Source organism: Opisthorchis viverrini (assembly GCF_000715545.1).
Source record: "Opisthorchis viverrini unplaced genomic scaffold opera_v5_69, whole genome shotgun sequence".
Lineage (NCBI taxonomy): Eukaryota > Metazoa > Platyhelminthes > Trematoda > Opisthorchiida > Opisthorchiidae > Opisthorchis > Opisthorchis viverrini.
Window position 1 is genome coordinate 1,167,705 of NW_008751725.1, and position 11,982 is coordinate 1,179,686.

The 11,982-nt window shown below is 43.9% G+C and overlaps 1 protein-coding gene across 1 annotated transcript in view; it reads right to left on the minus strand.

Annotated features, from left to right (window-relative positions):
* T265_13469 (hypothetical protein) overlaps positions 1-11,982 on the minus strand; it is a gene marked incomplete at both ends in the record, with an annotated part of 34,959 nt that overhangs the window by 774 nt on the left and 22,203 nt on the right. The window contains 6 exons of the mRNA XM_009169018.1: positions 1,072-1,158; positions 4,638-4,877; positions 7,095-7,272; positions 8,253-8,335; positions 10,576-10,685; positions 11,830-11,937. Coding sequence (XP_009167282.1) covers positions 1,072-1,158; positions 4,638-4,877; positions 7,095-7,272; positions 8,253-8,335; positions 10,576-10,685; positions 11,830-11,937 — 806 coding nt within the window. The remainder of the gene's footprint in view (positions 1-1,071; positions 1,159-4,637; positions 4,878-7,094; positions 7,273-8,252; positions 8,336-10,575; positions 10,686-11,829; positions 11,938-11,982) is intronic.

Sequence of the window (11,982 nt, forward strand, 5' to 3'; positions counted from 1 at the left end):
AACCATGAATTGCACATACACAAATAAACCTTGTGGAAAAATGTCGTACGCCTTTTCTAGCCCCTAAACACATTTGGCTAGTGATAGCATGGACTTGTATTTGGCTCTGCGTCAGTATTGCAACGTTAAAGCCAATAATAATCGCTGTGAAGTATTCGGTGGTGACGAGACATTTGCAACCAAACCATGCGGTTTAGCAAACGAAGCCATGTGTGATTCCTCGGGGCGAATTAGAGAAGGAAATGTGCGTTTTGTGTGAAAACCCAGAGTTAGACCAAATGCTCAGAGACTAGATTTTCCTCCAAACACCATCGATACAGGTACAACGAGCAGTGATAATGAATGAAAAGAAGCACTAGCAACAGTAGTGCTCTAAAGCATGATAATTCCGTCACAGTTTCTGAGCCATTACAACTTGTATGCACGCAATTGTATTGTATACAGAGGAACAGAGCAGAATAAATGCAAACCTCTAAACAAGGACTTTAAGGAGCAACAGAGTGCCAGTAGGCCTTTTCGAAAGAGGCTGCCCAGACGCATATCTGGATGGGCAGTCAGTGTAAAAAAAACAAGTTCCGTTTACTGGACACCAAGTGAACTTGCACAATACTTTAAGACACTGAAGTTCAATAGGGCCGCCCTGAGAGGACACACTTTACAATTTTAAGGCTTAGTTGGATTCAGTGGGGCAGCTTCATCCCTAGTTCTTAATTTCACTGCATGAGACAATGGGGTTGTGAGCTCACTATTGTTACTTAGAGGTATCATCGAGCTAAAGATAGCGAAAGGGTTAAGTCGCAAGGCTACTAACCGGAAGGTTAGAGATTAGGACCCAAACCTGTCCTTCTGATTGTAACTTGGGCAGCCCAGTGGTACGTTGACCACCATGTCAACCACTGGAAAACAACCGAGCAAGAAGGAAGCTAAGTCAAAATTCGAAAAGCAGCAGCGCAACAGCAGAAAAGGGCTTGCGGATGTAGGTTCGTTTGCGGCAAAAGTAAAGTTGCATGGGTAAAAAGACTAGCAGAACAGAGGGACAGGAAAACATTTTCAACTTTATCTAAAAGTTACCTGTTTAAGATTGGCGAGTAGAGGTCGGCAAACCGGTGAGGCCGAATCAGGTGAAACACACGCAAAAGCCGATGCAATGGTTTTCATCTAAAATCCAAAGAAATAACGTTGGATTTATTCCCACAAGGTCTAAACAAATTGTATTTGGGGGAACACAGCAGAGAAACCTTTGTGGTCACAGACTAGGAAAATATATTATACTCCCGTTGTAAGTGTTTGTTTCAGCAGCATATTCACTTACCGGCACCTACAGGAATCCACACAAAGGTCTTCCACTGTATTGTAACTTTAGTGCTTCGCCCCATAACCCAGTAAGTTGGCGATCGGTGAGTACGTAGATGTACCAGAGATACACGGTGAATGTGGCCATTCAATAGTCTCACTGTCTAAAATCATTGTTGCCTACTTTTCACTACCACCACACCGCTTGAGGATGGCACAAGCAACTCCGTCGAATGATTATACGTCAGTCCACTACACGGAAGTCATTTAAGTTGGCTTATTTGTAGCAAGAAATCTCGCCTGATTCTTTGAAATGAAGTGAAATCATGTCAACCTGAGAAACGTTGTCGCTTTCAAGCTGTAACTGATACCTGAACGTATCTTGCACGTAATTCCAGTGAGCAACTCCACCGTCTTGCCGGCATGTGCAAAAGCGGCAGTCTTGATATGATAACGAAAAATAGGTTCATAATCGTTAGTGTGTTCACAACGACAGAACAAGATAAGCCAAATGTACGCAGTGCCATCAACATGGTTGATGCAGTCGAACAGTGGAAGATCTCGCCAAAATGCACGGTATAAGAGAAAAGCCGGGTGAGGTCAACCTGGCAATATCTCAACCCTCTTGCTTTCTTCGGGTAGCAAGGCGGCTAGGCACAGACTGAACGATTATTGATCATTTTATTACGATCATAACTCTCAAGACTGATATTTCAGGACCTCAGTTTCCCCAGCACGTTTCACCTTAGTTCCGGAAGTATATAGAAGCAAACGCAACAATCTGAGTTTTCCATAAGTATTGTGCGTAGAGCGGATTACTCGTTGTTGAAAACTACTCCTTCTAACACTAAACGGTAGTCCCTAAACAGGCATATTATAGTAAAACAGGCAATTAATTTTTGACTGACTTGAATATGAAAATACGCCACGAAATTTACGAGGCGAATTGACTGAATAAGGTTACACAGATGGGTGGAAATGGAGGGACTTGGACTAATCATGTAGGATTGTTCCAGCATTATAGCAGAAGGCGTTCGATCACATCCAAGCGCAATAACCATGAACAGAAATGAATCACTCACGCATTATAGCAGAAGGCGTTCGATCACATCCCAGCGTAATAACCATGAACAGAAATGAATCACAGGAAAAGGGCCGCGAGAAATTTGAAAGCAGACTCAGCATAAAAAGAAGAAACATACAGTTGGTCACTAGAAAAGAGGCAAACGAACTCACCCAGTCAGGGTAGGGTTGACTAAACTGCAACGAATCGCAATTCAGCCATGCGTACCAAGCACGGAGTGTTGCGAAGGAGAGCAACGGTGATGCTTCCGGATTCGATTGAGTGGCTTCCAAACAGCAGGAGGCTAGCCACTGAAACAAAGATGACTATATGCAGTGATACAGTAAGACAAAGTAATCTAGAAGTAAATGGTTTACAAGAGAGAATGCCTTTGACCTAGAAGGCAGTGTGTCTGATCTGCAGACACATTGAAGTAAATAAACGCTCAAGTCAAAGAACAGCCTTATGCGCCCGAAGTGTTTCACGCGGACTATCGTAGTCCTTCTACAAAACCTCAACTTAAGGTAAGGCCAAAATGTTTAAAGCAAGATTGTACTTGCCTCCATTCACGAACTCCACTAGCCCTCGGCACCTTTGGCTTTCCCTTGTCATGAGTGTTTTTTCATTAAGAATTAACTACTGATGGATACACAGTAGCGAAGATATGTCTGATTACCGGTTTTGCCGAAAAAAACCCAGAGAACTTAATTTTCGGAAAAGTATGGTAACAATCGGTGGAATTTACTTCATACGAAGCAGTGCAACACACAAAAAACGGTCGGAAAGTCTTCTATGGACGGGGGTTGAACGGGAGCTCAGGCAGGAGAAGAAAATAGTCGCTTGGCAGACTGATCCAGAGAATACACGATCATTCAGCTTTTCCGCACCAGCAGAACAGATGACAAAAGTAAAGCCAATAGTACATTAACAAACGCAGGTGAGACCTCCGGAACTTATACAGTGAGTGAGGATAACAAATAAAAAGTTGGGATTCCGCGCCGTTGTAGTAGGACTGTGCTGGAACATTTAACCAACAGGTAATGTTATAGCTCCGCGTGGAGACAAGTGGAAACAAGAGTGAAGTCTAAGCAAGCACGCAGACGAAAATCATGGGTGCGCTTGGGGATGAAGTAAACTACACAAGCACCACAACATACCTGAAGAAATGGACGCGTTTCCGTAACTTGCGATGGGATATTCCATTGCATAACTAAGGAAGAGAGGGCTGTGAGGGGACGCTGAGGTGCTGACAATAGAACCGGAGCACAAGGAACGGTCGTAGTACGTGTTACAGTGTCCCCAAGGGAAGCTGAGGCCTTTAAAAAGTAAGCCGTTAAGCGTACAATGGTAGGAGCATTCGTTTCCTTCCACGACCAATCCATGGAGCTGACGAATCGGAGAGCCAAGGCCTGTGGAAAAAACACCGAATGGCAAAACTCTAGGAATTATCCAACCACCAAAATAAACATTCATTATCGGATAAACCGGAGTTCCAATTGTGTAAAGATCAATTAAGGATGCACGGAGCAGAGATTTAGCATTAAGAAACAGAATCTTGAAATAGATCACCTCCTAAGTAGAATACAGTCACTTGCCATTATGTGGAATCACCTGAATGGAAGGAAGTGAGCAGCCGTGTGAGGAATGGACGGTGCACTGGGTGCTGTCCGCAAATAAACCCATTAGTCTGTGTGAAGTTCCATAACACGGGGCAATACTGGGATTAAAAAAGCAGCATAAAACTTCACTAGGTTGAGCCTTTTGGAGGTGACTAGACGGACCACAATGTTATCACTTAAAACAAATTGCCATGTGCAAGATTCCTCTACCGTTAAACCTATAAATTGGCTAAAAGGCTAACTTTTTGGAACTCTCCATTTGGTGCCCCTAATCGTGGGATATTCGAAGGATTGCCATTCAGCTGGAGTATGAAACGACCCCACAGTTAGCTTCATGTTGGGACAACTCTCTGCACAAACAAATAATGAGACGACCTTAATCGTCCTTAGAAGTGTCCTTTCAATCCAGCTAAGACCTTTGTATGCGAGAAATACACTCATTTGCAAATCAATTTGGTTTTCACGGGAGACTCAGTTAGCTTCATGTTGGGACAGCTCTCTGCAAAAAACAAATAATGAGATGACCTTAATCGCCCTTAGAAGTGTCCTTTCAATCAAGCTAAGACCTTTGTAGTTTTTGCAATGCAATGCAGAATTTTTCATAAGCACAATTTGGAAACTAGGAGACAACTGCCAGTCAAAATGCAAACGTGCAAACTCACAGTCTCTACTGTCAACTCAATATCCCAGTCCTTTTTCAAAGAATGCCTTTCAACTGTTCTCACCAAACCAATCAACCTTTGGTCTAGCTGTTCTTCCAGCATTGTCTGTGCCGGCTTCTGCAAACGTGACAAGGTCAACGGCACAAAACGCCATATCAATGGAGCCTGATGTTCGGTAGCTGGATCCAATAAGTTAGGCAGCGCAGCCTCTCTGAGAGGATACCTCTCAAAAAACTGACTCTGAAACGAACAAAAAGTCTGACATCAGTGATGGGAACTGTTGCCTAAAGCAGGTTACTTTGGGCAGTGTTGTCGAATAATGTTCACAACGTACGACAATAGACTGAACAGTATGTCATTCCCAGTCGAACAAACCTTGACGACGTCCCTTATGCGGGCCCAGTGGATATGACAGCAGGCTTGCATCGGACGACCTAGATGCGATTTTAAGTGAATACCTTAAAAATGGCTAACGATCCTGGTTCCTATCCAACTGAACTACTCTTCCACATGTATTTTACGGACAGAGAACGGGTTGGGGTGGGTGGAGTTTCGTTAGATGGAGCTGTCACCATGAAAGCACAAATAACTAACTAATGGATGCCTTCTTAAACAGCCCACCTGTGAATAACAGGATACTGGCACGTCAAACTCATAACGCACACCAAAAAGATTGCATTCAATGCTTACACTAAATAGTACCAATTTCTCCTGTTCAGCGTGACCGGCACACTGAGCATCAAATCCGACTTTTCCTACCCAAAGTCTGTCGATGATGAAAGTGACGTCATTCGTAAGAAATTACTCTTTCTAGTGACACAATTCCTGGATTTTGGATGGCTGTCTTCGCTGCTACCAAGCTGATACCGCAACCGTTGTTGAACGATCAGAACCGAGGTCGACACAAACGTCCATCAACTGATGAGATCAGCGATGAGCGATGAATGAGGTGTATGCAACGGCATGGAAGTTTGCCTTTACCGTGTCAAACTATTCTTCCTTCTCTGTTTACGGTAACTTTCTCTGGGTCACAAATGAGCGGGCCCTAGTGTACTCACCGATCACATCAGCCCAGTCTTGGCGACATGGTACGAGATCAACGAATATATGGATCCACTCTTTCGCCCACCAAGACGGGCCGTGAACGTGATGGGAACTCAACCCATTGACATCTGCCTTGGTTGCATTGAACGATGTTTTAACTTGCTCACCAAGTCGACACGCCAGTAACAGCATGACGAAGCTGAAAGCGTTTGCTCCTTTTGTTCCATGGGTAGCTTCGAGTTGATCGCCGTATCAGCAAATCCAATCGGTACATGGAGAGAAGCATATTGCTGCTTCGCTTACATTCACTTGATTTTTCGCAGTGTGTGACTAGACAATTGTGGCCAACGGTCTTTGGGCATTAAAGCAGAAGCGTTTCTGGAACATCTTGATTGAGAGAGATTATACCCCACCAATGATCTAATCCACCAGAGTCAAGCAGATATCTTCGGCTCGCAAGTAACGTTTTGCATCCGTAGGGTAACAAAGGATAAATGACGGATTGGTAGACACGGAGCTCGGTTCCCGAAAGATGATCCCGTATTGATTTCCCAACTGAAGGTAACTCGCTCTGATACGACTAACTCAGTTGCCAGTTTCCACAAAAGCTTGCTCGTTCAGATCCATATACTTGGAACCCGAATATTTGGAAGAGTCCATTGACTCAACCATTTCTTGTCTATTTCAGGCAGGCAAAGAGATGAATACCGGGCTCTATAGTCTCTGTTTTCCCACACTGACTTTAACCGAAATATTGGCGACATACTGGTCAGTATGTTCTCAGAACACCAAACTACGAATAATCCGCAGACGGTTCAAAACCTGGAAAGCTTACAAGTTATTTTATAACAATTTGAGAGTTTTAAACACGTGCTCGAAATCGAGAAGGCTAGTAGCTTCGTTTCCTTTATTGCTCCCATGGTGCTTCACGCGGTACTCGCACATTCTCCGCCACAAAACGAGTCACTATGTATATGCAATATCGGTTACTTACATCCCTGTATTCTTCTTCACTATCGCTAGTGTTGAAGTTTAGATGCTTGAAAAACCTTTCTACAGATAAGGTGTCTACTCTCCGTACACCTGAAAGGACTCCGATACAGAAACTACTTTGTTTCGTATGTGACTACACAATGTAGGAAAATAACCCATCTGGATACTCCAAACCATCAAATCACTGGAACACAGCACAAACAGAACCTTAATTCCACGAAAGAAAGCCATCTCCAACGAGAAAGCTAAGGATATTTCATACAAATACGCTACTGTGGCTCATCCGAACAGCCAGTGATTTTTACGGCATTAATAAATCGCTGACGAGAAGAGGTCAAGGTATCATATGCTGTTCCTACAGCAAGTGTTAATATTCAGCGAAAACTGTCTGGCATTGTCTGGACACTGCTAAGAATTTACCTGCTGTTTCGGTGTCAAGAAAACCAGAAACCGTGCCAAAACCCGACCCAATCGATCCAACCGCATAGCCACTCGTTCCGACAATGTCCCCGCGTCCGAACTGCTACGCACAGCCATTTGTTGTATCGCTGAAGCGAACAGATTGACATAGTGCCAGCAGAGCTCCCCGGGTCCGTACCTGTAAATCAGAAAATCAGCTGTCACTCAAGTACAAGGTGTATCCTGTTACATTTATGTGCAGTAATGCGGTTAAGAGCAAATGCACGTAAAAAGACGCAGGTATGCGAGCTGCTTAAGCTCACTAGCCTGAAAAACGTTCAGCACGAGGATTTCCGTATACACTTGCAGGGGCATTGAACGGCGTTGGAGGCTACGACTACAGGAATACGGGGATGTATTCAGTAAACAAGACTTAAGATATAAAATTACAGAAGGCATCTGGAAAAACCCCTCAGATGAAAAGCTCGATGGCAGACTGCTACAAGCTAACAAGTTCCCTCCATCCACTGACCAACCGAGTGATCACTTCCTTCTAAACTGTACAATCGAGTGCTTGGAGGTTTAAGAATCCCAGAATTCTTGTGATGGGGGTACCACCCGCATCCTCTTTCTGTTGACAATCGTTTTGTGGTTGTACAGCTATAAAGCACGACGAACAAGATTGCTGCTGTCTCCTGCTACGCCGATGAAAGTCATCAAGAGCAACGTGGTAGGGAAAACGCAGGAGTGACAGTATCCTCAACCGGTCACCGCACGATAATGCTCAGTCCCTTCGTAAGCAATAAATTACCAATAAACGACCGCGTGGCCACAATGAAGGAAAAAGATATACAGTCTGCCGAGGCCTGCAAAAGTGAGACGAGGGATTCCTGAAGCTGGTCATCTTTTTATTTCCGTGCCTAGGAAAATATGGATGCAGTCGAGAAGCCTGTGTCGCATGCATGATAATCATCGCTTGTACGGTAACACAGTGTCTAATAAAGTAACGTTTGAATTCCCACACGTGACATTTATCAAGAAACAAAAGAGGGTTTGTTTAGAAATTTCGGTTAAGTCCGTGGTACATGTTATCCATGATAGACTCGCTGTGGTTTACATCATGTTTCCCACCCAAATTCCCACGGCTGTACCCAGGATCCAACAGGCTAAAGGACTTACCGGGCTAAGAAGCACCAAACGTCCGCAACAAATAAATTGGTCCACGGATGGTTGACAAGTAAACCCCGCAACAGTGCCTGTTCCTAGGTAAAGAAACAGGGGTAAGGTTGAAGACGCCAGGAGCCATAAAAACTGCAAAAAAGAGTTCGGTTGAAAAGAAGTACAAATTCATGTGTTTTAAGATTCTCCTCCTGTTTAACTTTGATTGATTCCTTTAAGACATCCACGGAGCTAGAGATGTACGCACAAGTAGATAATCCCTGCTGGCATTAGAATAAGGGTGGTTGTCAATGCCGCAGCAGTTTCAGAACTAGTTGAGATGAGTATTCCCTCAACAAAGGAGCACACAAGAAATAAGTGTAACCACGCGGCAGCTTGGCTTCCAACAAGAGCGACAAACTTGTGGTGTTACATTAACCGAGCATCACAAATGAGAAAAGTTCACATTAGATACAGCAATCTCGCAGAGAGATGCTGCTCCTTTGAAGACAGAATACTACCACAGTAAACACTTCCCACTAGATTTAATAGGATTTTCTATATTCAGAGAAGTCAAACTGCAGTTCCCTAAAGAGCAATTTTACACCCCTGCGAAGGTCACTAACCGCATGATCTGCGGGAAAATCCATGCGTAAAAAACGATAGAATACAAGCGAACCACCGGCTACCTCCAAACTCCTAGGAACCAGGGTGAACTGGCTAAATCCAAGTCGAACCCAGATTGATCGATCAGCAAATGGTGCAAAAAGGAAGTGTGAGGGCTTGGTGCAAAAAGTTGAGTACTCTTGAAAGTGCACACAGCTTTGGTTGAAAGAAGCACATACGTGTATTACGTTGGACTAAGTGACCATCAGTTATATAGACCCAACATCATTTGTAGATCTCACCCAACACAACAATCAATGTTAGTTTAGTAGACCGGCCACAACGTGACACCATTTTTGCCATCTGGTTACGTGCTATGTATTTTACGGGGATTAAAGTCACCTTCATGGAGAAACAAGGCAGGAGGGCAGGGGATCCACCAAATACTCAGTTTGCCTGTAGCCACCCCCGTTTTGCGTTGCGGTAACCTAAACCTTCGCTAAAGATTTCGGAAAAGTGGCGGATAGTGTACTAGCACTCGCAGTACGTGTCCTGACCACCATATTCTGATAAGCCTCGTTTGCAGACCTAGCGTTACTGATTCGAAATATGAGGTTACACACTATTCCATTGCGGACAGGATGTGATCAGCTAACTCCCACTATATCGCACCGCTGATAAATCATAAGCAATCTGACTTTAAAATCAAGGTACATTTCGGGTGTACCTTTTTCATACTGCCATATCAGAAGTCAACCTAGGACACAAACGTGAGCTGACTCTCATACTCCAGAACGGGGAATCCTGTATGGAGGAAATACCCATCAACAAAAATTGCAAAGGTACCTGTGAAAGGAGGAAAGTCCTTCGCCGCGGAGTCGTTCATTAGAAAACACCAACTTAACAGTCAAAAACTAGTGAACAGGAAAGTAAACCTCTCGTATGCACCTTGTTTTTTTTATAAAAAAAACTTAATACGTCTTCTTCTTTAACGCATCTTTTTGAACTTTCCTGGATACTCATTGAATATCACGCAATTGCAAACGAATGCTGCAAGGCATTTCCACAAATTCTGTAATAAACCCCACCTTCCATTGGACGCGAAGCGGAGTTACTAGAAAGCCAAAGACTACTCACACGCCTCATCAGTAGTATCTACCGTTGCACTTGTATCGTCTCTTCTGTGTATGGAGCGCTTGGGAGGACTGCAGACCTCAGGCTGTCGCTGGGTTGTTGAGGGGGAACCTTACGCACGCAGTGATAAAATAGTCGAGTGAAGAGTCACTCAACGAAGTAAACAACGAGGAACGATGGACTTAACACTACCAGCATCCTCCGCATTGTCAATGTTCACAAATGTCAAGTGCTTGTGAGTGGCTTGTTTGATGCCATGCATGCTTATCAGGACGATGCCACTAACGTGAGGTTTCTGTGAGACAAAACTGCCGAATCATTCACCTCTGTCTCACCTCCCACCCGCTTAAGGAACGAAATACCCCAATCAAGCCAGAATAATGCACTCCTTATGTACACCGAACGATGTACTTACAATTTCGGTTTTATTCTGGTGCATATATTTCAGAACTCAGTATGTGACGGTGCATGTGTACGTAAACCTGTCACACCTTGTTTCAGGCGTAGTTTACTTCGACCGTTCAGTTAACCGAAACAAATGTGTGAAGTTTTGTCACATATTCAACAAGAATACGACAGAAATCAGTGAAGGCTTTTGACTCACAAGATAGTGGTAGCAACCGGCTGGTAAGGCGCAAATGGATGCACACACTTGCTTCAATAGAGATGTGTAGAATTCAGTCGCCAGGGCTGTTAAGGAATCCCCAACAGTGTCTGAAAAACAGAATACAGCACTTTACTCACAAAGAATGAAACAAGTTCAACTTCAAGCTGAGTGAAGTGATAAGTCGAGAATGAAACTTTAATAATTATGTGGGATCTCGATCGGCTTCAGACCTTTAGCAGGGATAAGCACAGTTTGGACATCGATGGTCAAAAACACAACTTCCAGATGCCACAGGCTGATACTGAGGCTCATTGTTGACAGACTGCTGACATAGTAATCAGGCCATTCCCACAAAAAATAATCATACCGAGAAGATAACTTAAACTGAGGGGATTTGCTTCCGCTGCAGTGCTTGGTCAAGGTACGCGGCACAAAAAGCGGTTTCCGAATGACCGACAAAACCGGTGATGAGCATTACCACGTTGCACTGGTATGTCCAAACAAAGCACGAGAGTATTGAATGAGTGCTGGAGGTATGAAGTAATCTTTCGTGGCAGAGTGGAGTAATCCATTGTACTTTACAAAATAAGTTTAAAACATCCGGATAAAAAATAAAATCACATTATTTCTGTCCCAAGAGCAAGCGATAGGGATCTTGGTGACAGCCCTCTCTTATAAGGGATCACTCTCGTCAAAAAGGTATTTTTCTGCCACTCGACGGTGCCTTCACGAAAAGGAAATAATTTGAGGGAAAATCAAGCTGGCGAAAGTGATTGGCGCTGTAGATGTCTCGCAGAAACTTCGCGTTATGCGCCACTGGAGCGTGGGCAGCTGAAACCTACGAAGCACATGAACCTTGGTACGTTCTTGTAGGAGTTTACAATCAAACATGTCCAGATTACCTTGTACAAGTCTCATTCATGACTGAAATGGAACAAGGAATAAGAGACGTGTTCCCGATCGAAGAGGTCTGTGGTGACCTGGCGGTATCACAGACATCATCCTTACTACGAGTTGTACTGCAGCTACGCAATGAAAGGTTTGTTACTTTCTCTTGCTTTTGTTTTCTAATTCGCTCGACACAACGAACCGAAGAGAAAGCAAAAAAACTGACCACGAGAATGAAGTGTATCGAAGACTGGAAGCCTGAAAAGGGAAAGGGCAGGACACAAAAAATATCACTTCCAGATTGGAGTAGTTAGTTATGGACGGCGCAGAATGGTGGGTCTAGTGAAGTGATGGTAAGCTCACCAGCATTCGATTCGTCATTTATTGGGATTTCGGTATTGATCTGAGCGCAGGTGGTGAAAAATTCTGAATAAATATTGAACTCCTCGCCAACCCAACGACTGTAGAAATCTGTGGGGAAAGGAAAACAGAATGAAAAAGGGACTAAGCTAGACA